Source organism: Poecilia latipinna, unplaced genomic scaffold (genome assembly GCF_001443285.1).
Source record: "Poecilia latipinna isolate Pla-1442-1.1 unplaced genomic scaffold, P_latipinna-1.0 Scaffold2207, whole genome shotgun sequence".
NCBI lineage: Eukaryota > Metazoa > Chordata > Actinopteri > Cyprinodontiformes > Poeciliidae > Poecilia > Poecilia latipinna.
The window spans coordinates 18998-46752 of NW_015114823.1; the positions used below are offsets into that span (position 1 = coordinate 18998).

At 39.6% G+C, this 27755-nt stretch overlaps 1 protein-coding gene across 4 annotated transcripts in view; it reads right to left on the bottom strand.

Moving 5' to 3' along the window:
• Nucleotides 1–182: 182 nt before the first annotated feature.
• The window catches only part of ppfia3 (PTPRF interacting protein alpha 3), a 40364-nt gene continuing 12791 nt past the window's right edge, over nt 183–27755 (bottom strand). The window contains exons 3-31 of one of the 4 annotated variants that reach the window (XM_015017907.1): nt 27368–27469; nt 27030–27269; nt 26897–26956; nt 24107–24235; nt 23584–23676; nt 22692–22744; nt 22515–22608; nt 22306–22440; nt 21140–21223; nt 20876–21007; nt 20337–20399; nt 20173–20252; nt 18863–19031; nt 16567–16754; nt 15362–15599; nt 14338–14471; nt 13634–13788; nt 13432–13531; nt 11709–11790; nt 11434–11634; nt 7932–7997; nt 7502–7774; nt 7174–7349; nt 6118–6215; nt 4783–4958; nt 3780–3848; nt 3543–3705; nt 2598–2659; nt 183–1474 (exon numbers count right to left, since the gene is read on the bottom strand). In XM_015017907.1, the coding sequence (XP_014873393.1) occupies nt 2607–2659; nt 3543–3705; nt 3780–3848; nt 4783–4958; nt 6118–6215; nt 7174–7349; nt 7502–7774; nt 7932–7997; nt 11434–11634; nt 11709–11790; nt 13432–13531; nt 13634–13788; nt 14338–14471; nt 15362–15599; nt 16567–16754; nt 18863–19031; nt 20173–20252; nt 20337–20399; nt 20876–21007; nt 21140–21223; nt 22306–22440; nt 22515–22608; nt 22692–22744; nt 23584–23676; nt 24107–24235; nt 26897–26956; nt 27030–27269; nt 27368–27469 (3606 nt within the window). In that variant the 3' untranslated portion in view covers nt 183–1474; nt 2598–2606. Of the gene's footprint in view, nt 1475–2597; nt 2663–3542; nt 3706–3779; nt 3849–4782; nt 4959–6117; nt 6216–7173; nt 7350–7501; nt 7775–7931; nt 7998–11433; nt 11635–11708; nt 11791–13431; nt 13532–13633; nt 13789–14337; nt 14472–15361; nt 15600–16566; nt 16755–18862; nt 19032–20172; nt 20253–20336; nt 20400–20875; nt 21008–21139; nt 21224–22305; nt 22441–22514; nt 22609–22691; nt 22745–23583; nt 23677–24106; nt 24236–26896; nt 26957–27029; nt 27270–27367; nt 27470–27755 lie in introns of all 4 variants that reach the window. The other 3 variants (XM_015017906.1, XM_015017908.1, XM_015017909.1) reach the window with 3 other exon arrangements.

Sequence of the window (27755 nt, forward strand, 5' to 3'; positions counted from 1 at the left end):
GCAGGAAGTTATTTCTAAATGGTAAGTCAACAACAAAATACTTGTCTTTTCCAGCAGCCATTGTAAAGCACAAACAGAGGTAAAACCGGCTGACCAATCATGCTGGAGCTCAGCGAGGTAACGGCGAAGTGTGACGTTTTTGAAACAGCTCATTTTCAAGGCACCAAAAAGAATTATTTTATTGCCAAAAAACATCTGGGTGTTTTTTATTGTTTTATTTTTTCTTTCAAGTGCTTGGGCTGTTTTTAGAAGAAGCTGAGATTCAAATGAAGCTTTGAAACTTTGCAGAATATGAATTTTGCTTTATTTACACCAGAGTTTATACTTTGGTTTTGCTTTTACGAATAAGGAAATACTTAATCAGTTAAAATATCAGAATAAAGTCGTAACACTTTGAGAAAAGTCGAAATATTACGAGAATAAAGTTGTAGCAAATACTGATAATAATCTGATGCTGATGTTTTGACTGTTCTCGAAATATTACAACTTTATTCTCAAAATATTCTGACTTTATTCTTCTATAGCTACAACTTTATTCTATATTATGACTTACCATAAAATTAAGACTTTAATCTCACATTACTGCAACTTTATTCTGGTAATATTATGACTTTATTCTAATAATATTATGACATTGTTCTAGTATTAATTCTACTTTCTACTCACAACTTTATTCTTGTAAAATGTTTTCTTAGCTTGGCTCTGATACTCCGATGTAGTAAATAAGTGCTGCAGCAGTAAAGTTGCCTCTTTTCAATAAATGTACTTAAATATAATTTTTCAGCTTAAGATTTTGCCACTAGAGTGAAAGACTGATCTATTTTAGTCTGAATAACCAACATAAACCAATTTAAGGGCCATAAAAGCTTCTGGTGACAAAGTTTGCTCCACCAAATTCACTCCTCTGATGCCCCTTTCAACAGAGATCACTATCCGCCTTCAAGGTGCCACCAGACAATGGACCTCTGATGTGGTCGGACATAAATGGTGGTGTGAATTCAGCCGTGTTTTACCACACCACCCGATCCTGGTGGGGACCAGGCAGGCCAACAAAAAGGGGCTGCGCCTGCTGAAACCGGACACCAGCGGAAATAAAGGAGCGCCGGTGTTGCTTCCGACACATCTGTCTGTCTCCCAGAATCGCTTTTCAGCTTTAACACCCTCTAGATCCGAACTAAACAATGAGTCCAGGTTCTGGCCCGGCCCTTGGTGTCGAGCAGACGTTCTGAGGTTTGAAACTGTAAGATGATGAACGGCGCCGGACACGTAGACGGAGAGAGAAAACAGCTGGTCCGATTCAACCCGCTAAATCTGAGAACAAGTTTATACATTCTTCATGTCATTTCCCCCCTATTTTCCTTTGCTACTGTTATTGCAGAATGGCCAGGTTAACGTTTAGGTTAGTTGGTAGAGTCATTGCTTCGTTCTTCGTGGATGAGCGAGAGGGTCCTTTAGTCCCAAAGCAGCCTGCGCCCTGAGGAGAAAAACACCTTTACTCGTTATAATTGTTCTCTGTAGCTTTCATTTTTAACACATTATGAACACACATACAAGCAGACACATTAGAACGTTTAAAAGAGCAGCTTCAACAAAAGGTAACGGGTCTGGGCTCGGCTGGGGTTGCTAGGTAACGGGTCTGGGCTCGGCTGGGGTTGCTAGGTAACGGGTCTGGGCTCGGCTGCTAGGTAACGGCGGAATGCTAGTCGAATGTGACCACAGGTGGGCAAAGTAACCAAAAATTGTACTCAGGTAAGAGTAGCACTACTTCAACATGTTTTTACTCAAGAAAAAGTAAAAAGTAGCCGTCCAAGAAATTACTTAAGAGTAAAAGAGCATTTGGTAAAAAGGCGACTCAAGTACTGAGAAAATGAAAATCATTTAATATTTTACATTATCAGGTTGACCAAAATATAAAATTAAGTGGAAATTTTGGCATTTTAAAGACAAATAACTAAACACTTGTCTTTTCCAGCAGCACATACAGCGGTAAAACCAGCAAACCAAATGTACTGGAACTATGCTTGGGTTACTAGGTAATGGGGCTGGGCTCAACTGGGGTTGCTAGGCAACACCACAGCGCTAGATGAATGTGACCGGTGGTGGATAGAACAACCAAAAACTGTACTGAAGTAAAAGCAGCACTACTTCAACGTATTTTTACACAAAAGTAAAAAGTATTTGACTCTCTGTAGATTACAGAAAACCAACAAAAAATTATGTTTAATGTTTATGTTTAATGTTTTAGGGTTAGCGCAGCTAACTTCTTAGCTTGCAACCTTTCAAGTATTTAAGTTTTATGCATTACTGTAATTCAAACCTGGAAAAAGAAAGATAAAAACAAATTATTAAAATCCCAAATCATCATTGACACTCAAGCCCCACGAGGAGTTTATGGAAACCTCCAACCACAACTGTAAATTGTAAATTTAAGACCTCGGGGGGAATGTACTAAAAATCCCAGACAGGTCAGCTACAGCAAACAAAATGCATCAAACGACGAGTTCAAACGCTCGACACATGTGGAAGCCATCAGCACAGAAGTCAGCGGCCACACGCAGGAGGAACCATGTTAGGCCGTTTAACTGACATGTTCTCACCTCAGAGACTCAACAGGAGTACGTCCTCACTGAGGCAGATTCACCCCGGGCACCAGAGCTAGCTGCTTTGGAAACCAGGAGACAGAAACACAACGCCATTAATGTAACAGCGGTGACCTTTCTGGAGGTATTAAAGGGATTATAACATTCCTCTGTACTTTAAAGAGTCTGCACCTCGTTATTGTCAGTTCCTCCGCTAAAGGAGGAAGCAAATTCCTGAGGTAAGCTAATAGTAGAGTAACATAAAAGCAGGTTATATCTTTTAGTGACTGCACCTTTTGCCCTAATTCCAGACATGCTCATCGCGTGAGCAAAGTAGGGTAGCAGCAAAACAAAACTACAAAACATTACCAAGTATTATTTGTCTAGTTTTTATTGTAAATATCTTAGTGTGCTTGACATAAGACAAAACTAACTTACACGTAACTTTTCAGTAAGATATAGCATGGAACTAAATTGACGCCATAAAGTTGGTTCAAAAAATGTTATTTGAAAGTGAAAAAAGATTTGAAACTCGGGGAAAATGTTGTTTCCATAATGAAAAGTTACAGATCAGGACTTTAACTAGACTCAGTTAGTTTAACTTTAGCTAACTCAACTACCTTTAGCTAACTGAAGGTGAGCTCAAGATAAACTCAGAATTGAAGTTAGCGTGTTAGCTTACCTTTAGCTAACTGAGTCTGTTTTACAATGCAAAAACGCAAAATCTTACAAAGTACAAAGTACTAGATCTACTGGCAGATTATTTTACTTTTAACACGAGAAAATGTTACAAGTGACAAATTTTTCATCAATATTAAGGAATTATTGACCTAAAATAAGCTGCTATTTCTTGTTGAAAAGTTACTTGTCAGTTAGTTTTGTCTTATTTCCAAAAACACTTGGTGAGTTTTTTCAGTGAAGGAGTTAAACGTGAGAGCTCCAGAGGTGAAAGGTCGGGCTCACCGTCACTCTGAACCTTCCTCAGGGTGACGGAGGGCGTGGAGATGGCTGAGGCACGGAAGTTAGCGGGCAGCGTCTCGGCGGAGTCGGAGGTCACGCCCCGGAGGTCTTTCTCCCTGAACATCTTCCTCCAGGAGGGCGAGCGGGTGAACGTCTTCGTTCCATCCTGCCCAGAAAAACACCCAATACGTGAAATAAAGACGCTAATGCTGACGTTTTCAAAAAGCCAAACCTTCTGACCTCATCGGGTCGTCTCTCCGTTCCCATGGAGATGAGGGAGTTGTACTCCTGCTCCAGAACCTGTCTGGCCTGCGGGAGAGAAGTGACAAAAATCTTTTAAACACGACTCAACTTTAAATTCAAATTTGTGATTCCTGAAGACAACCAACCGGATTTTAATCAATCAGATTTTAGATCTATTTGGATGATGGGAAGCTCGGTTTTTTCTGAACATCTCACAGGTTGTCTGCGTTTACAGCACCTGTTGGGGTTGCTATGGTTACCTACAGGACACGTTCACTTACCTAAACTAGTACCTTGATTTCAAGTCAAATGTATTTGTATAGCACTTTGCAAAGTGAAAATATCATAAATCATTGTACAATAATGTGAAAGAAGCAATAAATATTATATTTCAAATGCGATCATTTGAAATACACATCAAACACATCAATGGAGTGAGGATTTGGGTTTTCACTGTGTTTATTTTGGCTTCTGTTCCTTGTGAGTCTCTGTGTTGTCCTGTCAGCCCTTGATTGTTCCCAGGTGTGCCTTGATTACCCTGTGTGTATTTAAGACCACCTGTTGTCTCTGTCTCTTGTCGGTCCTCATCTATGATGGTTCGTCTGCCGGCACAGTTAAGTCCTGTGTCGACATTAGCTCGTCGCGTCAGTCTTTGTTTAATTCAGTTGCTACCGGTGCTGAGCCTCTGTGTTTCCGCTCTGCTGTGCTGCCTGAGATCTGGACTGTTTTTGAGCTACACTCTTCATTAAATTCATCATTTTCTTCTACAACCTGGGTCTCTGCGTCTCCTCACTACCATCAACCTCTCCACATGACAAATGGATGTTTCATTACTTTTCTAAAGCGGCTCTAACCAGGTGGGTTTCAGTCTAGATCTAAAGGAACTGGGTGTTTTGGCTGTTTTCAGTTTTCTGGAAGTTTGTTCGATTTGTGGTGCACAGAAGTGAGGCTGCATCTCCTCGTTTGGTTCTGGTTCTGGTTAGGTCAGTGAATGCATCACCTGTGTGTTCTGATTGGGGATCTGCAGCAGCAGGGCCAGGTCGGTGTAGTCAAAGGTGTCATCCAGAGCCAGCAGAGCGCCGTGGACGCCGCTCTCTCTGAGGCTGTCTGCGTATTCCTTCAGGCCGATGCTCTGGACCCAGCACATCACGCGCTCGTTGGACCACACCATCACATCTGGACAGGAACAACCGACTCTGATCACTGAGAAACTCATAACATTATCCTGATAATCCTGTTTCTAAAATAGAAGCTAATAAATAATCAAAGTTTCTGGCTCTCTAGCTTGACCTGGCCACTCGTCTGGGTTCAATCTACCACATTCAACCTTACAAAACATTTCCTTAAAGGCAAACCGTTATGCATATTTCACATTTTGCATCGTTTCATGTTTGGGTTTCAACTGCTTCTAAAAAGGTCTGAGTGCTTGAAGAACTCAGCTTGGCTTTTTTTGGAAATAGGTTAATGTTTTTGGCAGCTAAATAGAAAATTAGCCTTTTCAAAAACCTCCTGATCGTTAAGTTGCATTCCAAAGGTACTGAGTCGTTACCTAGCAACCCCACCAGAGCCCAGCCCCGTTACCTAGCAACCCAAGTGGAGTTCCAGCCGGTTTGGCCAGCTTGTTTACCTCTGAATGCGCTTTACAATATCTGCTTTTCCATTCACCTGAGAAATGTGCAAATTGTAATTACTAAAATAAATTAGCTTAATGGAAAAACTCACAGGTTTTGATTAGACAGTTTTTGTGCCAGGACCGGGTGGTTTTTCAGTCTTGTCAAAATTAGTCTACCGTATTTCTCAAAACTGCAGTGGAAACACTTTTTTTGCATCACATAAGTCATGTACTACTAGGAAACCACTTGCTGAATTCTTGTTGGTTGCACAGGAGGCTCCACTTCTGCTTTTCAAAGACATTTGTATAACTGCGCAATTTTCACGTGGGAATGTAAACGCTGAGTTGGGGGCGTGGCCACCAGCAGCTTAATTATATTTAAAGTGACAGAGGCAAAAACATGCTATTCTGAACTGACCAAACTAAAATATATTTTCTGCATCTTTAATATTAATATTGATTGAATCCATGCCAAATAATTCTCTAGTATATTTCTTCTTTAATTGTGTAATAAATTATTTATAAAGCTCGTTTGACCAATTTAACTGTCACACATTCCACATAGCTGCATTTGTTCTGCACTTAAATTTACTGTAAATATAAAGCTTTAATATAAGAATAAGCAACTGGAATTATTAATAAATGCTTTTGGAAAGACAATATAATTTAGTATGTTAGAATTTTAGCAGAAATGGTGGATTAAGATGATTAAAAAGAGATTACCTTTATTCTGGTGGACGCTGTCCTCTCTCCGCCTCTCCAGCTCTTTTCGGTCGTAATTCAGGCGCTTCAGGCACATGATGCCGTAATGCAAACTGACCCTGGGAAGGTCAACAGAGCAGGAGAGTTTAACAGGTTCAAGCAGGGAACTGGGGTCACTTTTAATCTTTGAAGCACTTGAGGCTTTCAGCGCAGAGCCTTGATCTGACGCCACACAGAGCCGTCTCCGTCACGACGACGGGAATATTCGCCTGAAAAACGCCCCGTTTTTCAGAGAAAACAACCAAAACTTATAAATTACAAAGTGACTCATAAGTTCAGTTTCTTCAGAAACTCAGTTCAAATGTTTTTTTGTGTGTTTTTTTTCCATTTTGTATTAGTTAATAAATGGAAATTAAATCTTGTATTTTCTCAGTTTATGATGCCATTAAAACTGCAACAAAAAAGCAAAAACAAATGAGCTGTAAGCCTAAAGCATTAAAACAAAAAAAGTTTGGGAAATTTAAAGTGGTAATTTTGATTAACTAATTACATGAATTTCATCACGTTAAAACAAATTACATTTTCCATCCATCCATTTTCTTTGCATTTTTCTAACATAAAAACATTCCAGAACTTCGTTTCTAGAACGCCTGAAATATAAAAACTTTGACCAAACTCACAATTCTGACTTTTTTTCTCAGACTTCTGACTTTTTTCTAAAACTTTGTTTTTCTCAAAAATCCAAATTTAATTTCAGAATTTTAACTTTAAGTCAGAATTCTGACATTATCCATATTTCTTACTGTTTTGATCAAAATTCAGTTTTTTTTAAAGAGTTCACTCTTTTCTAAATGTTCAAACTTTAATTTCAGAAACTGTACTTTTTTAAATCAGAATTCTGACCTTTTTCTGAGAATTTTGACTTTTCTTATCAGAAATTTTCCTGTTTGTTCTCAAAATTCTGACTTTAACCTTCCGAGATCAAAACTCAGAATTCGGTTAATTTAATGAAAACCAAAAAGTCTTGAACCAACAAATCTGTAAGTGAGGTACAGCAGTGGGTTTGTCGCGCCGTACCTGTGGAAGCTGTCCACCATCTTGAGCTGTCCCCTCAGCTCCTTCTTGGTCAGGTGGTCCAGCATGCGGGCGTCCACCAGCGACTCCATGAAGTAGCTGCGGTACTGGGGCAGGCCCAGGCTGGGCAGCCAGTCGTTGCCCACCCACTCATGATTCATGTCGCCGTAGGCCAGAATCTGGAGGGGGACAAGATGATCGGCGCTGAATCACACTCGGCTTTACATTTCACGTCTCAGCGCTCATGACTCACTGCAGATGAAGGAACTGACAAATAATAGTCGCGTTTTGTTTGTAAAATAAAAAAAATATGAAAAAATGTGATCCTCACCTGATCCCAGCTGAACTCCTTCAGTTCCTGCAACGCCGAGAGAAAAGACGAGGCAGAAAGAGAGGAAGACGGAGCGAGTGGAGTGGGGGAGGAGGGAAGGTAAGCGGTGTGGACGGATGGAGGGATGAATGAGGAGAAGCAAAAGAGGGAGAGGTCACAGCAGCAGCAGCAGCAGCAGGAAAAGAGGACAAAAGTGAGGAACAGTGTGTTAGTGAACGGGTAATTAGTTTGAAGCAGTTCACGTAGAAACAGGGAGATGCTCAACACTATGGCCTGGGCCCACAGAGGAGACAGACGGAGAGAGGGACAAATACAGAGAAAGAAGAGGACGAAGGGGAGAGACTCATCAACGTGATTTAGACCAGACCAGACGGTTATGCACAAATCCTGACCATAGAAAGGGAATCTGACAGGAAACGGCACCACTAACCGGAGGCTTGGTGGCGGCGTTCAGGGACTCCATCTCCGCGTGGGTCATCCACACGTTGCTGGTGGACTGCAGACAAAGTAAGCACAGACTTTTACTCTGAGAGCTTTAAGACAAAACACAGATTACCCTTCATGCCTCGAGCATCGGAGGTGAAAGATTTCCCTACAGGAGCCATCAATCAAGCAGCGAGGCATCCTGCAACGGACAAAACATTCAACCGGTTTCTTTGAACTGATAGCATCTGTTCAGGGTGTCGAGTGAAATCTTTTGAATGATTGTTTCCCAACGTTTCAATCAAAACAAACAAGCTGCAGGAGAGGAAAAGTCAAGACAAACCCAGCCAGGAATCGGCGCCAAAATCCACAGCAATCAAAGAGAAACTTTAAGTTTCTTCTGGAAACTTCTTTGAAAACAAAAACATCCGATAGAAAAATGACGGCGAATTATCACTGTTACAGATATAAAACAAACATTTCTGCCAAAAACTTTGAAATGTTTGAATTAATCGCAGAAATGTTGTAGAAAAACTTGGAAATGTCCAAGTTTCCAAAAGACAGTCGTAAAGTAACTAGAAAAAAGATGAGATTTTGAGATTAAGCTCAGAAATTTTCTAGAAAAAAAACTTTTGGAGCTTTTTGGCAAGAAAAAGCTCAGAAGTTTTCTAAACAAACTAGGAAATTTTTGAGTTTGAAAACTCAAAAGTTGGTGAGAAAATACTCAAAAATTTGAGATTAAGCTCAGAAATTTTCTAGAAAAAAACTTTGAATTTTGGAGCTCCAACAGTGGAAGATATGCAAGAAAAAGCTCAGAAATTAAAAAAAAAAATCTTGGACATTTTTGAGTTTCACAAGTGAAAAATGTTTGACTTTTGGAAATTTTCTGAGTTTAAGAAATTAAAGGAGAGGATTCAATTTCTGTCAAAAAATACCTAAAAAAAAAGTAAAATTATTCCTAGAAATTTTGTAGAAATAACTTGGAATTTTCAAAGTTTTGCCTTATTTAGAGTAATAAGATATTTTCACTAGAAGCTAAACAAAAGGTTTTCTGTTTTTGCAGTGTTTCCTGTTGTGTGCGTGCAAGGTGAGCCAGAGGCTGATCTGTCACACCTTGGAAAGATTTTTTCGTTCGTAGCCCTTGGGTTGTTCAGATCTGGTGTCCTGCTCTAGTCACTCGTCAACAGGGATAAATACAGGTGTGAACTCAACCTGGATGGGTTGAGGACACAGCGTCCAGCATTTCATTACTGAGCATTCTGGTAATCCAGATTATTCCAGGAAAGACTTGATACAAACTTCCAGCTCCAGAAAAACTCCCATCTTCAAAAATTTCCCAAGACATTTGGCAGCAGCAGAGTTGAACAGAACTGTTTACAGAAGGCATTTTTCTCCAGATATGAAGCTAATATTTCTGCCGCCTGAGGAAAGTCTTATCAAATTTATAATCTTAAACAAAATGACACACACAAATCCAAAACTCTGTTTTAATTCAGCAGCTAAATGTATACAGGATTATATACATATACAGGGAGTAGTTTTAAATTTAACAGAAAATCCAGGGAGCTGTTATGGTGCTTTCAGGCGAACCTTCAGGATGTTCAAAGTGGGAATTTTTGGATCTACAATCCCGTCCCCCCAAAAAACATATCATTACTTTATTTAACTAAAAAAGATTATGTTTATTTTTGAGTGCATAAAATGGTGACAGACAAGTTTCAGACAGATCGTAAGCTCTGTGAGGAAACTGCGACATGCTAACAGCTAGCTGCTAGCAATGCTAAGGTTAGCATGTACCTTAAAAATTCCTATTTGTGATAGATTAGAGGGTTTTTCAGTTTTAATGAGTCTGAATTATGTCTTCTACATCGATTATAGACTCTTTAATGCATAGTCTGTGATGTATTTAACTGTTTATGGACAGAAAAAATAAAGAGGGTTAAGGTTAGGGTTACCCAAACCCTGCTATAGTTTTTGAAAAAAGAAAAAAAAAACATCCTAAATGTAAAAATGCACATTTTAAGGCTATTTTTTCATAATATCAAACAATGCCTGTATAGGACATGTTTTTATTTTTGAGAAAATAATTGTATAGAAAACTGTCAATAATATGTCAACAGAATTGAAGATTATTATTGAAAGATCATTTACTTCTCTTCTTTTGCACAAACTTATTGAAATATTTTCAATTCTCTGCAGTAAATGTGACTCATAAGAATCTAAAATCAACGTTCTGACACAGGAATGTGTTTTTGTACCAAAACATGTTATGTGCTTGCCGTATGACGCAGGCTGCATATTTATTTACATGAAGACTTGGTAACTGAGCATGTGGGGATGCATTTCAACACAAAGTGTGAACACACATAGCTGCAGCTGTCAGCTTGTTATTGGATCGCTAAGCCTTCGTGTTAGCACCAAGTATGAACAGCCACACTGAGCTGCATGTTGGACAGAGCAAAAAGAACCAACTCCCTACTGAGAACAAGTTTTCACAAGACTGCTAAGGTCAGCTCATGTAATGAGAACCAAAACATTACAAATAAAAAGTGTATAAAGCATAAAGAACAATGTGAGAAACACTGCAAAACACTAAATCTTACCAAGTAATTTTGGTCTCGTTTGCAAATATCTTGGTGTTCTTGAAATAAGACAAAACCAACTCTCAAGAAACTTTTCAGCAACATACGGGAGCTTGTTCAAGTCAATAATTCCATCATATTGATGAAAATGTTCCAGTTCTACTGGAAGATTATTTCACTTAGAACATGGGAAAACTGTCTTGTTACAAGTGAAATAATCTGCCAGTGGAAGTAGGACGGTTTTCTTTTTCATCAATATTAAGAATTTATTAATTCAAAATTTAACTCCTAAAATAAGGAGTTAAATTAGGGCCATAAAGTTAGTTTAAAACTGAAACTGATAAAAAAAAAAATAAACTGAAAATTAGCTTTCTTATTTGTTTCAAAAGTTGTATTTCTAGTTTCAATATTTTCTTTTTCAGTTTCAAAGTTGGTTCTGACAATTTAAAAAAAGGAAAAACAATTTTAAAAAAACAAAAAAAACTTGAAATTCTTTCCGTTTGAAAAACTCAGTGTTTTGAAACTGAAAATTTCAGTCTCTAAATATTTTTTTTCAGATTCAAATCTTTTCTTGTTTCAAAGTTATTTTCAGTTTCTAAACATTTTTGTCAAATTATTTTTTTTTTCCAGTTTCAACACATTTTCAATTAAAAACTTTTATATTTTTATTTTTACATTTTAAATAAAAGAAAAATGAAAAACTTTTTGGCCTCAATTTAGCTCCGTACTTTATATTGCTAAAAAGTTACTTTTAAGTTACTTTTGTCTTATTTCAAGTATGCTCATATATTTGCACTAGAAACCAGACAAAAAAAATACATGGCAAGATTTTGTGTTTTCACAGTGAACATACGAGTTGTACCTGCCGATGTCAAAGCTGCGCTCCCAAATATAGAAGCGGGTATTAAAACCGAGGCGAAGCCTTACTGAGCGAGTGCTGGCCGGGGCAGACGGGCTGGTGAGGGACACCATCTCCTGGATGGCCAGGCGCAGTTTGAGGCGGTGCAGCGGGTTACTGATGCCTATCTCCCGCTGGATCTCCGTGTCCGACAGGTTGGCCATGATGGCGCCGCTCTTTACGTTAGAGCGACACGCCGCAACGTACCAGGCGGGCATACCGACCCACAGCTGGAAGGAAGTGACATAGTGAGACATAAAACCACAATAATCCATAAATTTATTAGCATTTGAGGATGACATACCTCTAACCAAGACACAACAGTCGGTCCGTCCCAAGATGCAAATGGAAGTCCTTGGCGACAAGCTTCTTCCAGAAGTTCATGTCTGACAAACAGACAAGAACGTTTCACTGAAAACTGGAAACCAGTTAAGGCAAATAATTAAAAGTGACCTATTATGCAGGTCAGGATCGTCTATGGCAGGTCCCCAAACTTTTCCTGTGAGGGCCACATAACTTTTCCCTTCTCTGCTGGGGGGCGAGTCAGTTTGTAACAGAAAAAGTGACGATTGCAGGAGCCTAAATGTAAAAATGTATTGTTTTCCAGAAAGCACAATCAAATAACCCTCTCTGGGTTCTTCACAGAATAAATCCAGGAAATAACACTATTTATGAAATAAATACTGTATTTTCCAGACTATAAGCCGCAGATATCTCTTCCGCTTCAGGTTTTCCACAGCGATGCAGCAGCAGCAGAGGGGCGGACACCCAACATTTGAGTAATAACAGGTCAATTGAATATCACATTTATTACGGTTGGAAAATAGAAAGTTGCCACATTTAGATTTAACTGAACTGATTACGGTAGTTTCCAAACGGTAACTGTAACAGTAAAAGTGCTGATCCTTTGTGTCTGCTACTAGCATGTGCTAAATGAAAATGGGCACTTTCTTCTTCTTTAGATTTTAACGGCAGCTTGCATCCATTATTGTTGCACTACTGCCATCTATTGGATCCTAATATCTATACTTCACATTCTCATAATGATCCCAGTATTATTTAAAAAAACGAAAAATCTTTTTTTTCCCCTCAATGCTATTTAACTAATCAACAGCATTCTCAAATTTAAATTTCCTATTAAAACCTAATTCCGTTTTAATGGGCACTTTCTTCTTTTATTTCCAATTCTGACATCCAATCATCCAATCATTGGAAGTCCAATGATTGGAAGTCAGAATTGGAAATAAAAGAAGAAAGAGCCCATTAAAACGCCCTAAAGAGCCCCCTGGTGGTTGAAGAAAAATTCACATATTAGCCGCATGGTTCAAAGCTTAGGAAAAAAGTAGCGGCTTATAGTCCTGAAAATACGGTATATGAAAAAAAATCTAAATGCTCTCTGGTATTGTTGAGGGGGCCGGACCAAATGTGGAGGCGGGCCGGATCTGGCCTGCGGGCCACAGTTTGGGACCACTGGTCTATGGCAACACAAAACATGTTGATGACATTTTTGGCACAAAATAATTCTTAGATAATGAAATTTTAGCCGTTTTAGGGACTCTAGTCACTTTAAATCCAAATAAGCACAATTATACAACTGTACATCTTTGAAAAGCAGAAGTGGAGCCTCCTGTACAACCACCAAGAATGCAGCAAGTGGTTTCCAGATGGTAAGTCAACAACAAAACACTTTGACAGCTCACACAGCGGTAATACCAACTGACCAGACATGCTGGAACCCTGTTTGGGTTGCTAGGTGATGGACGGAACTCCGCCGGGGTTGCTAGGTAACGGCATAGTGCCCCTGGAATGTGACTTACTGAAAAGTTTTTGAAATGACTCATTTTCCAGACAATAAAAAAACACTAACTTATTACTAACTTATTGCAAAATTAACATGAAACCGCTGGGTGTTTGTTTTTTTATGTGCTTGGACTGAAGCAGTAAAAACCAAAATGAAAGTATAAAAATGTCCAAAATGTGAGTTTTGCATAATAGGTCCCCTTTAAAACACCACAGGATTCACTGACTTCTTTTTGCTGCGACGGTCTTTATCTGCCGGACCAAGAGTTCCCGTCTTGTTTATCCCCATTGCGTCTCCAGATCCGAGGTCTTCAGAGGGTGTAGACGCTGGGAGAGACATGGAAAGATCAACTCTACTGAAAAGCAGAAATCCGTGGAAACTCAAATGTGTTTGAAATGACAAGGAGGTAACACTCTCTCGTCGTTTACCAAGAGAGGCAGATTCATCACGCCCAGGTTGGCCCAGCCTTCCTTTTTCCTTCTTCCCAAAAAGCCGACCGATGGAAGACTTGATGCTCTTCTTCTTGCTGGACTTGTGGAGAGAATCTTGGCTGCTGTTGGAGCTGCTGCCGTCTGCAGAAAGGCTGGGAAATTTAAAAAAAAATCAGTAAGTGGAAAAATATGGAGGGCCATTAAGTTTAAAAAAACTTAAGCTGAAAAAAAAAACCTTGAATCTGAATATTCATTTGGAATTATTTTAGTTTCAAAACTGTTTTTCAAGATTCAAAACTTGTTCTCAGTTTCATGAGTATTTTTCAATTTCAAAGCATTCATTTTCAATTTTAGAAATACTTTTTGGTTTCAGTTGTTTTTTTTCAATTTCAAACTTATTTTCAGGATTCAACACTTTTGTCAAATTTACAATTTTTTTTGTTTCAAAACTTTCAGTTTCAAAATTATTTTCCAGATCCAAAGCCTTTTTTCAGTTTTTTTTTTATTTTGAGTTTCACTATCAACAATTTTTGTTTCCATTTCTAAATATATATATATATATATATATATATATATATATATATATATATATATATATTTTTTTTTTATTGTTTAAAAAAAAAGGCGGACAAATTTCACGGCCACAGTTTAGCTCCCGAGACAAATTGAACCACAAAAGCTGAATGTTGTGTCGACGTTACCTGCGAAACTCCCGGGGGTCGTCGAGCATGGCGCCCGGGTGGGTGAGGTTCATTCTGTCCAATCGCAGCGCGCGAGGAGTCGGAGGAGGCGTGGAGTCGAGGAGAGCAAGAGATCGATCGTCCTCTTTGTTGTTCTGGGATGTGAAATGTTATCTCAGCTTTAAAAGTGTCAATGTATTAAAAGCAATTACCCCCACAGATTTTATGTTTTTGCTTTTATGACACACATATTTCCTCCCATGTAAAACCAAACTCAGCTTTCCAGACATTTGGTAAAATAAAGCTACTGATGATTAACCACTTTTTCCAGAGTGGTTTCTGAATGGTAAGTCAACAACAAAACACACTTGTCTTTTCCATTAGCGCAGACGAAGTTAAACCGGTGGCCGTTCTGCAGCAGTTCCGCTTGCGTTGCTAGGTAATGGGGCTGGGCTGGTTGGGGTTGCTAGGTAACAGGGCTGGGCTGGCTGGGGTTGCTAGGTAACAGGGCTGGGCTGGCTGGGGTTGCTAGGTAACGGGACTGGGCTGGCTGGGGTTGCTAGGTAACGGCGGAATGCTAGCTGAATGTGACCAGAGGTGGAAAGAGTAACCAAAAATTGGACTCAAGTAACTCAACGTGTTTTTACTCAAGTAAAAGTAAAAAGGAGCAAAAGATTATTCAAAAAAATACTCCAAAAAGTATATTTTTTCTAAAAGTTGCTCAAGTGAACGTAACTAATTCCTACCCAACTCTTAATGTGACTTAACAACCGGGAGATTTTTGAATTGGCTCATTTTCCACATACCAAAAAATATGAACTTATTTCCCAAAAACTTGACGTGGTGTTTTTTTTTAAATGTGCAAAAGTGAATTTTGCATAACAGGTCCCCTTTAAAAGATCACATTTTCGTGTTTTCTACAGTTATCGGCTTTATTGGACGACTCCCTTTCTGGACGAGCTATATATTTGCATAAATAGGGAAGTAAAGTAAAAATTTTAAACACTGGCTGGAGGTTTTGCATTCCAGGACCGGTAACTGGTACCTGTCTATCAGTCTCGCGGGCCGGGGAGTGAGGCAGGCGAGGGGTGGAGTGTCCAGAGCTGGGGGGAGACGGGGAGGCCAGGGTGGAGGACGTGATGGATGATGGGATGAAGCCCCGTCCAGTGCCGTCTCTGCCCAAAGAGGAGGGATGTGTGGGCGGGCTGTCCAACGCCACGCTGACCCGGCTCTCGATTTCCTCGGCTCGCAGCTCCGTGTTCTCCTTCTCCTCCTGGATCAGCCTGGTCCAAACAAAGCAAAACGACAATTCCTCCATTAGCTTTTAGCGCAATCAGCCAAAAACAGGCAGGAATTCATGATTCATTAAATATTTTTGACTTTAAACAACCAAACAGTCTTGATTTTCTTTTCTGTTGAATTATGTATTATGTTAAATGATCAATAATTGGCTAATATTTTCACAAGATCTTTGAGTGAAGCAGTGGAAGCAAAAAGAGGCACAAAGTCTAATATTTCATCGACGCAAACATAGATGCATACAGTGGTACATATGATATAAAACTCAATATTCATGAAATATATTTAAATAATGTAATGAAATACAATCACATTGAAACTTGAGAACATTCTCAGGTGGGAAAAGAAGATACCAAAGTAGACCAATCTATCAAGTTTTATTTGTTTTGTATTTGCTTGATATTTAAATCCAGGTTTATTGTTTCAATAGGATTCGCTTTGTAAATACTCCCAAATGGTGAATTGCAAAGATGGTAATAGGGCTACTTTAGATTTCAGAGTTTTACTCTTTCAATCTTTCATGGATAAATGAATGTTTTATTCATATATATGCTTGTGTAATTGATATTTATATTGGCCAGACTGATTTAGCTCATGAGAAAATGGAGCAACTTTCCTGGATTTTGTGCAAATGTTACAACAACAGTATCAAAATCATGTTTTTCAAAGTGGGTTAAAGGTCAAGGAAGATAAAAACACATAAAAAAGAAAAAGGCTAGTCGCTATTTCTAACTCAAACATCTTATTACAGCTCAGATTTATCTGTTGACCCTTTTAATATCAACATGTTTATGAATCGGTATTAAGACCCGTAAAATCTAATCACTGTGTGTTTATGTTCCCCCTGATGCCGTATCAGAGAGCTGATGGTGTTTCCAGGCTGCTGTAGGTGATGATGTGTGTCAGGCTGTGGGGAGGGATTTCCTGAATTATTGCCTCCCTGCTTCATACTTGATCTCCTTATTGATGGCCTCCAGCTGTTTCTGCAGCATGATGGCCAGGGTTTGCACGTCTGTCTGTCCGCTGGGGGAAAGCAGCTCAAATCGAGGCTCCCCGTCGTCCTCGTCATCGGAGCAGCCCACGTCCATGCTCTGCTCGTACCCGGTTCCCAGCAGAGCCCCGCTCTCCCAGTCTGGGTACTGCACAGAGAGAGGCACACCAGAGCCTTCATGACACAAAAAACTGCTTTCAGGGTCTGGACTCATTTTTGTTTTCCACAATTCAAGAATAAAACTACAACTTTTAATTCTCCAACTGTATTTTAAGCCTGGCGGGCCACCAGGCTTAACTTGCACCCCCACCAGTCTGAGAACTGTTTATTTATTTATTATAGGGGTCTTTTTATAGACCTGTTGCATGTTAATGTTTTTATCAAAAATTTTTGTGCCTGCCCACAACAGTGGAGGGACAAAAAGACGATACTTTAACATGTTATGTAGAGATTTTCACACAGCAAAGGGAAAAATATCAGAAAATCATTGAAGAATAACTCAAAACCACTTGTTTTCTTCTCTATTTTTCTCCGCTCCCTGCGTCGGTTATGCTACACTCAGACTGGTTGCCATAGCAACTGATAACTACACCACTATATGTATCAGGATTCAACACAAAAAAAAACACACACTTTTAAATCTTGCTATAAACAAGTGAAAAGAGAGCAGGAAGAAGAAAAAAATCTGCCCCTTTCTTAATAATTACTAAATAATTTTTCAGGGTAGCATACATTAAATTAATAAATTTCAAACAATGTATAATTCTCTTCCTTATTAACTCTGAAGTGTAGAAGACTTGATCTCATAAACTGTTTTTGTGAAACTTGACTGCGAGAAACTTGGCCGACTTCTTCCAGAGACGCTGCGTTCAGGAGCAAAGCAGAAATCAGAATTTCTGAACGCAACAAGAGAAAGCAGATGACCGTGAAGAACCAAACTGTGTATTCAGCTGTGGTTAGAATAAAAAACCTTCTCAGATTTTGTTACAGCAGCTCCTTGATTTTCCTAATTGCGACTCGTTAAATTTAATTTGCCTGATTCCCTGTTCCCGTCAGCCGTTGATGTCATTACGTTTGACAGTTTTATTACCCCGTAGGCCCACTGTGGAGCAGGACGAGCAGGTCGCCTACAAACATCTGAGCAACAAAAGGGACACGTTTCCAGCGACTGCTACAAAAATACCGAAACATCGAAACCTAAAGCGGATCGCTTCAGGACGTCTTCATTTCACCGTTTCTGTCAATTATTTGTGATATTTTGACTAAACTGGTAAATTATTTCATTTGCTTTTACAGAAAATGAGTGTGGGAAATGTTGAAAACCTAAAATTGTTTAATAAATGCATTTGTTTTATTATTTTTATATGTTTTTCCAACAGTTGCACCTCTTCTTATGAATAAAAAAGTGACATTTAATTTCTGTAAAAAATTGTGTTTAGAAAATAAACAGTCAAATCTCAGAATGATTTGTGTTTTTGTTTTTACTTTTTATGGAAATACCTTAATACATGTGGAATAAGACAAAACTAACTTCAAAGTAACTTTCCAACTAGAAATAGCCGCTTATTTTAAGTCAATGATTCCCTTATATTGATATGAAAAAGAACTAGTTCCTTTAAGATTATCAAACTTATAACAAGATGTTTTTTCCATGTTACAAATGAAATAATCTGCCAGTGAAACAAATACTATTTCATCACTATTAGGGAATTATTTGCTTTACAAAAGCTGTTATATTTAGCTGAAAAGTTACTTCTAATTTAGGTTAGTGTTATTTCAACTATTTGCACTAGAAACTTCTATTTTTTGCAACTACATTGTTTTACAAAAGTTGTGCCTTTTGTGGAGCTCTTCTAAATAAAAAAAATATTTTATTTAAAATTAAATTTAACAAAGCAGAACAATTAAAATCTCTTTATATTTGTACTTTTGTTTACAAATATTCAGGAAACCTGAAATTAGATAAAACTAACTTATAAATAATTTTTCATCAAGAAACAGGAGTTTGTTTTAAATAAACAGTTTTTTAATATTGATCGAAGAAAAGTCTGGAAGATTATTTCACTTATAACAAGACATTTTAGTTTTGACTTTTTTGCACTAAAAACTCACTAAGATTTTGTATTTTTGCAGTGCAGCTACTGTTTTCCAGTAGTTGCACCGTTTCTGGAGCTTTAATAAATTAAAAAAGACATTTTATTTCTTCAATGAGTTGCATTGAGGAATAAAAACAGTAAAAATGTGAATTATTGGCACCTTGCTTGAGTCCTCATGGGCGGTGCTCCAGCGGGCCCTGTGGCTCCGCCTGCTCACCCCCCCGCCGGAGGCATTACCGAAGGGATCCAGGTGAGTGGTGGAGCCGGCCGGGAGCGACCCGCCTCCATGGGAATACCTCAGCTCCAGGGCGCTGCCTGGCAGAGAGCGGCTGCAGGAAAGACAAGGAAAAGATATGCCCAGACAAGATTAAAAGGCCAATTATCCCTGTGGTGGATGAGGTTTTTGTGGTAACTTGTCTGTGACAGTTTAACAAAAACAAACAAGTTGAGGAATGTTGTGTAAGAGGGCATTTAAAAGTGGGAGAAAGGAGGAAAAATCTGGAGCTCGGCGTAACTAAGAGACACCTGGTGAACGCTGCAGCGTGTTGCTGTCAACAGGAGGCTCTGACAGATGACAGGGAAATGTTGGGTAATTCATGTGTTTATGCAGTGAGCGTGAAACGCATATCACCGCAGACAGCGCTTAGTGAGTGATTTATCGGCACTGGAGATGCTAAAGTTGTGCATCTTATAGGCAGGCAGGATTTAAAGAGTCTGTAACACGAAAAAAAACAGATATTTAAAAACGATGAATCACTTTCAATCTGTGTACACAAAATAAATATATAATAAATATCACAAATTATGATAAACTCCGTCGCCTGCAGAGTGTAAAACCGCGGCGCCATTTTGTGATGTAATGAGGGTAAGTCAAAATGTAAACAACTATGGCAGAAAACACAGAAGCGGAAGAAGTTGTCAATGCTTTTAGCGATTGGAAAGTTTTGGAGGAAGATGATCTGAGTGAGTGATGAAGAACACGAGACATTTCAAACTCAGAAATCTCCAAGTTTTTTCTATTAGATTTCTGAACTTAAACTAAAAGTTTCAAAGTTTTTCTCTCAAACTTTTGAGACTCAGAAATTTCCAAATCTCAAAGTTTCTGAGTATTTCCTAGAAAACTTACACTTTTTGAACTCAGAAACCTCCAAGTTTTCACTAAAAAGTTTCGGTTTCATTTTAAAATTTCAGAGTATTTTCTTGCAAATTTTTGACTTTTCAAACTTAAATTTTTTTTTCTTATTTTCAAGTTTCTTCTGCCAAATTTTCAGCTTTTCAAACTCAGAAATGTCCTTGTAGTTTCCAGAAAATGTCTGTATTTTTCCAGAGGAAATGTACTCCTTTTTATTTCTATGCAGAGTGGCTCTAACACGCCATCGTGTGTTTCATACAGTTGATTTAAAAGCTTCCGGTGAAAACTTCGTCTTTGTCTTTGTTTTATGGTGCGACAGACTCTTTCTGTTTGCGGACCTGGAGTAGGAGCCTCCGGGTCGGGCTCTGAGCTGGTCCACCTCCAGCTGAAGACGCTCCAGCTCTGCGATCAGCTGATCCTGGAAGTGAGAAACGACAGAGTCGGTCCAGAGGAAGAGCGAGTGCGCAGACAGGAACAGGAAGGCTGCATGCAGGAGTCGCACCTTGTTTGCTAGCAGATCATCCTGGAGCTTCTTCATGTTGGACAGTTCCTCAGAAAGGGCGTTCTGTAAGGAAGCCGTCAGTTTTTAACACTTCAGGTCACAAAGCAGAACAGAAACAATGAGAGGAAAACTGAGCTTAACGAGGGAAAATATGGAGAAACAATGGTGTCGTTATTCTGCTGACGGTTTGGTTTAAAATATATTTAACTGATTGAAAGAAATGAAAAATATTGTTTTCCATCCTTCCAACCATCCATCCATCCATCCATCCATCCATCCATCCAACCAACCATCCAACCATCCATCCAAACATCCAACCATCCATCCATCCATCCAACCAACCATCCATCCATCCATCCATCCAAACATCCAACCATCCATCCATCCAAACATTCATCCTTCCATCCATCCATCCATCCATCCATCCGTCCGTCCGTCCATCCATCCATCCATCCATCCATCCATCCATCCATCATCCATCCATCTTGTCTTTATTTCCTGTCGTTTCCTGTTTCATGCTGATCAAAGATGGCCGCCACCTTCTCCTCCAGAGCGGCCATCCTCTCCTTCAGGTGGAGCTGCAGCCTCTCGTTGGACTCAGACAGCAGTTTGTCCACGGTGTCAGAGAGACGCTTGTTGTGTTCGTCGTTCATCCGCTCCCTCTGCCTCGCCTGGGGAAAAACACCGAGAAGGTGGGAGGAGAGTTTAACACTCAGGACAAAGATTTCCATCTTTAGAAAATCAGCGCGCCTTTGTGTCGCAAAAAGAAACGGAAAAAAAGAAAGAGCGAGAGCGTGACTCACTCTCTGTAGCTCCTGGTTCTTCTCCTCCAGTTGTGCCTCCATCTGTCGCAGCCGCTCCTCAAAGTTGCCATGACGCTCCTCCGCCTGAATGATCGCAGAGGAAGACGGGTGAGAGCGGCGGCCATGTTGCAACACTTAAACAAATTATCACAAAGGAGGAAAGAAGCCTGTTGACCGAGTCTGCTAATTGGTTACATGCCTGTGCAGATGACAGCGCGGCGGGGGGGAGTCTGTTTGCCTGCTGCTTAGCGGGGAACTTAATACGAACCTGCCACGAAAGCCGTCCTGCCTGAACACGCCGGGCGAAACTACGGCGAACGCCACTTTTTGGCATGAAACTAAGTTCACAAGAATCAAGAATCTAAAGAGCTTTAAGCTACAAAAATAAAATTATCTGGTTGATGTTTACCATCTTGAAATAGTTTTTTTTTTTGTTATTCTAGCTTGACATATTGGAAAAAGTAGAAGGATTATGACATTTGGTTTATAAATAAATAAAAAAACATTTACTCAAATAAACCTTCCTTCCACTAAGCATCTACAAACTGGAATGATGTTACTTTATTCAGTATAATATTCCACCTTTTTTAAATGTCTTGGCTTTCAGGCATCCCATATACAGAAGGTGGTTGTCTACCTTCCACTAAACTTTTCTTTACACTTTCTATTTCTGCTTGGATGTACACACTTGGAATTTGCTGCTTTTTGTGAAATAAATCCAAATAATTCTTAAATGTTACATTTATTTTTTGTCACTGTAGTCAAATTTTCTTCACACATCTTGTCTTTGCATTTCCGGCAGGTCTCGTTCCACTGGCAGATTATTTCACTTATAACCAGAAATATTTCATCAATATTAAGGAATTATTCAGATTTCTGAATTTTTTTCTCAGAATTATGAATTTGAAATAAGAATTCTGACATTTTTCTGTTTTTTAAAAATTTTTATTGACTCTAATCTTTTGTGGGTTTTGCATTTTAAGCAATAAAATGTTTAGTTTCTTATTTTAAAAAAGGAAGTTAATTATAATTTTATGTGCATCTTTTCATGTATTTTCTAATTGTACCAAAAGGGTTAAGAAGCCTGCAGAATGTTTTTCTTTTTTTACCGGATCAATCATCAGGATAATCGATCAACATCGATCCGATGGTTTGTTTGCACACACCTTGTTGAGCGCGGCCACTCTCTGCGCCAGCTGCGCCTCGATCTCCGGCAGCGTCTCGGCCCGCTGCAGCGTCTGCTGCAGCTTCTGCTTGGCGTCGTCCAGACGCTCCTGCAGCTGCCGGTTCTTCTCCTCGCTCTGCGGGGAAACGGGCAGAAGCTCAGAGCGGCGCTCGCCCCGGGGCGGCGGCCGCAGGAAGAGGCTCTCCCCACCTGTCTGTGCAGAGACTCCTTGCTGGCCAACTCGTTCTCCAGCTTGTCTTTAATGTCGTGGAGAGACGTCGCCTCCCGCTGGGCGCTCAGGTACCTGCAGGCCGCAGCAAGATGGCAGCCGGGGGAGTCAGAGCGCTCCAATAGTTCATAAAATAAAAACACAAAGAAAACACAAACCTGCGCTCCAACGTGGTGATTCTCTCCTCCATGTCTTCTCTTTGACAAAGAGCCTGGAGGAATAAAAACGGAGATTCAGACTAAAAGTTGCTGTTGACACTCCTTATGGAGCCGATATAAGAAGATAAAAGAGCAGGAAGTGGAGAGAAATAAATCCATATCGTCTGACCTTCAACCACTTTTATTTGTGTGTTTTTCCTTCCACTAAACTTTCTATTTATACACTTGAAAGATGTCAATTCAAAAAAACATATCAGTAAATACTACTTAATATCTTAATACTTCAAATACTTATTTTTTACTTCTATTTTTCTTGAGATGTCCTGTGTTTGCATTTCAAGCATCTCATATAGAGGAACTGGTTGTCTACCCTCCACTAAACTTTCTATTTGTTCTTGGCTTTATGCATTTGAAATAGGTCGCTTTTTATTAAATAAATCCATATAATGTTTTACTTTCATGTTTCTTCACATGTCCTGACTTTGAATTTGAGGTATCCCAAACAGAGAGGCTGGTTTTCTACCTTCCACTAAACTTTTCTCTAAACTTTCATTTGTGCTTCGATTTATACATTTGAAGTATATAATCCTCGTGTTTCTTCCCTTTCACAAACATTTAAAAGTTGTTGATCTGCTGCTAGATGACAAATGAAAGTTGCTGTTGACAGATTTCAGCGTCTTGCGGCTCTGATGTCGGCAGATTAAAGAGCAGGAAGTGGAGGGAAGCGGTTGGGGGAACCGGCTCGCCTGCCTCTCATCTCAAAACACTCAGTTCACCTTTCGCAACGTATTCTGCTTACAGGGTGGAGGTTCTTCGGGTTCCAGTCTGGACCCAGTCTGCTGCCAGAGGCTTCGTTAGCTTAGCATTAGCAAGCTGCTAAAGCTCTCCTCACCTCCTTCAGGTCCCGCTGCAGCTTCTGGTTGGCCTCCTCGGATCGGGCCAGCTCCCTCCTGGCCGACGTCAGCTGCTCCTCGATCTCACCAACCTGACACGAAAAGTTCACATTATTATTTATAATCTGATTTAAACAGAAATCATCTTAATCCAGACACAGAGGCTCTCAAAGCTCTTTTAATGTCCTACACGACAAAAAAACATTAAATGTTAGTCATTTTTGTCTAGTTTCTTGATACTCTTGAAATAAGACAGAACTAACTTATAAGTTAGTTAATAATATGTCTTATTTAAGACATATTATTAGACGCTTGTTTAAGTCAAAAATTCTTCAAAAAGTAACAGTTCCATCAGCAGATTATTTCACTTAAAACATGGGAAAAATGTATTAATCTGCATATGGATCGAGTTCTTTTTCATCAATATTAAGGAATTATTAATTTAAAACAAGCTAAAACTTTACCAACTGAAAAAAATGAAATAAAAAAACAAGCAATGTGGATTTTGGTAGTTTTTGGCACCTGTCTGCACATGAGAGCCAGCCTCTCCTTCAGCTGCCCCAGCTCCGATCTCTGCCGCTCGATCTCGCCCTCTCTCTGCCGGTCGATGTCGGCGTCATCCAAGATGGACACCGGTCCGTTGGGAAGGCGCTGGGGGGAAACATCCACATCAGCTGACAGAGCGATCGCGACGTTTTGATCAGCACAAATAGACTCTGGTTAGGGATCAGTTTCAGGATTGGGATGAGATTAAATGAATCTCTGATGTAATAAAAAGTAAATATTTAGCGTATATAATAAAAATACTTTATTTTTACAGCACAGTGCTTCACATCAATAAAGTACAAAACAAATTCAAATCTTAACAGGAAGTTTTAGCTAATGATTTAAAAGAAAATAATGAAGTTTAATATATATTATTGAAATTATGATTGTGTTCTTTAAGCAAATTGCCTTTTCTGAGTCCAGTTAACGATTAATCGATTACTAAATTAGTGGAAGGTCATTTCAAAAGAATGAATGAATCGTTTTAATCCCAGAGTATTATCTTCTCTGTAAATGTTTTACTTAAAGCTGGTAGTTTTAGTCTTTCGGTGAGTTTGTGAGCTGCTGCTAATGCTCAGCTTGCACTAAAGTGTTTTATGTGTTTGGATCTCACTGATCATCGGCCAGGTTTCCTGAGGGCCTCCACTTTTCCAAGCAGACTCTGTGGGGCCAGCACTCGTTTAGTCTGGCAATCGGCAGGAGACCATTTTATTGATTTTATTTTAATTACAGATAAATACACAACATTTTCTGTGCTGTTGTTTCTCTGATGAAAAGGTTTTGGTTGTTCATTAGTGATGATGGGATGGAACAAACAGATAATAAGCTAAGCAGAAGACAACGAATAGATGGAAGTTTTTATTTAAGAATTAATGCTTGTAAATAATATAAACTGTAAAAATGTCATGATGAATGAAAAATAAGATAAAGGAACAGATATGAAAGTTTAAAGCTTAAAAACTCCAGATTTTTTTTTATTTAACTGAAATAATTAAAGGTGATCTGTTACGCTTCCTTGAACAGGTTAGGATCGGTCTATGCTCTATATGAAACATGTTCTTTACATTTTTAGCACAAAATCATTCGATTTTAGTCTAATCAGTTCAGAGTGAGTTGGTTTATGATGTCTTGTCACTTTAAATGCAAATAAAAACATCTTGTTTATTGCCGTCATGTATAGCATCAAATTACATTTGATTCAGTACAATCCAGTTTTGTTGCAACATTTTAACAGTTCAATCAAAACTTGTGTGATAATCAATGGAAACAAATCAAGTTTGAAAAACTTTTTAGCCAAGAATTTTACTTTTTTTTTGGTGTTTGAAAACCGTCTTCATCTGTCAAATGTTGATGTTTTGCCTTGTGGTGCTACTTTAGCTTACATCAATGCATTTTTGTCTCATTCAGCCTTCCTTAGTAATGACTAGTTCAGGTGGATATAGAGAAAAATAAATAAAAAACACACAACGCACTCTCGCTGATTGAAGCTTGAACTCTCCGACTAAGCTCATAAAAATAGAAGATGGTGCATAACTTCCTCCTCACTGAATGACACTGATGGCTGGAAGCCATATGGCTCTGAAGAAACATTCAGGAATACGCAGCAGACTGTTACAAAAGCTGCAACAGCTTCTGGCAATCAGGAGCCTCCTGATCGGCGCTCCAGCTGCAGAGTGAGGAAAGAATTATGCAGCATTTTAGACAATTTATATGTTTTACTGACGAGTGGAAAAGCAGCTTTGCTTCTGGTTGATTTGTGTCAGTTCAGTCTCAACAAGAACCCAAATATTTGTGATGTCAGTTCTTGTATTTATGGGATTTTACGCTGCATTTCAGCTACCAGAGCTGGATTTCAACATGGCGCCATCAGCAGCTCTTACAAACATAATTTTAATCTTTACTTTCCTTAAACTTTTTTTCTTTTAGTTTAGATTTGCAGGTGCTGAATGTAACATTGATTTTAGACGGACTGTCTTAAAATAAACATGTTTTTCACCACATCTTAGAACTGGTGATGCAAGGGGCGGCCATATTGAAACGCGAAGTCCGTCTTCCAAATCGTAACTGTCGAAGTTGCTCCCAGTTTCCAAGAGGAAAATCTGACTTGGGAGGCGTTCCAGTTGATTTTACTGATTGGGAAGTTGGGATTACTGGAACACAGCAAAAGCTTTAGGAAAACTCTTGAGAAATTAACCCGTTAGTCCAGTAGATTTGGTTTGATTGGAGAACAAAATTGCAACATTTGTTACATTTTCAGCTGAAGTGTAATGATTTCACACTACACTGTTTCAAATTATCTAAACCCTTTGAAAAAGCTGTTCCCCTAATCGCCTGTGGTGGCGCTGTACCACAAACTACTGAAGGAAATGACACAAAAACCTCTGAAAAAGACACTGAGCGCAACTTCCTTCTTCACAAAATGTAAACAAAACTGGAGTAGCATCAGATTTTAGTGATTTGTTTTTGGTAAAAGACTCCAAGTCCTTCCTTCTGCTAGCGATAGACTCACACCTTTGTTTTGGTTGTATTTACCCAGAATGCCCTGCACTGCAGTCTACTTCCTGCTTTTGGAGCGGTCTCTGGTCTGCTTGGCGTTCACATATGCATTCAAACACACCAGAGTTCACTTTGCATGTTGCATGTTCACAGTTCCCCAAACAAACTGGACTTCTAGCTAATTGGACAGGAGTTTGATTAAAGTGAACCAAATAATCTGGTGTGAATGCTTATGCTGCAGGTACAAATCTAAAGAAACCATCACTTCACCTCTTTGCCGTTGTCTAGTCCTTGCTGCCTTCGCTTCACTTGTTCCCTCAAAGACACGACCTGAAACAACAACAAGCATTGACTAAAGGTGGAACTCCAAGCATCCGTCAGGCTGGATGAACGGCGCGCTCACCTCTTGGGAGGAAGACTGCAGCTCTTCTTCTAGGACCGCCACGCGCTCCAGCGCCACCCGTAGCCGTTCCCGCACCTTCTCATCCAGCGCTTTGTGGTGCTCAAACAACGACTTGAGGGCTTTGAGGACTTCCACCTCGCTGGAGACGCCGGTCTGAGACTGGGTCAGCCTCTTCACCACAGTCATCCTCAGGCTGCGCTCGTGGCGGGCCACCAGGCACTCCAGATGTTCCAGGAGCAGCTGGAAGTTGAAGGTTTGCACACTGTAAAGCTGTCTGGAGTGATTACAGCATGCAGAGTCAGTGGTGTGAGCGTGAGGAGGCACAGAGGAGCGCTGACCCGTGTGTTGTTTCGCTCCGCCTTCAGCTCGGCTATCTCCTCTTCCCTCTCCAACAGCTGTTCCCGGCAAAGGTTCAGCTCTTTGGTCAGAACCGCAAACTCCTGAAAGGTTGGAAGAGGTTGTTGGTATCGACTGACTGCTGTGTGCTGATCACACACACACACACACTAAAGATCACACACACACCTACACACAAAGGCACGCACACAAACTCAGCACACTGCAATGGTCACTGCAACTAGCATGCTCCAGTGAAGCACTGCATGATTCTCTATGGAAAAGCAGAAAAATTACTGATATGGCATGATGACAACGTAGAGATCCATCCATCCACCCATTCATCCATCCATCCATCCATCCATCCATCCACCCACCCATCCATCCATC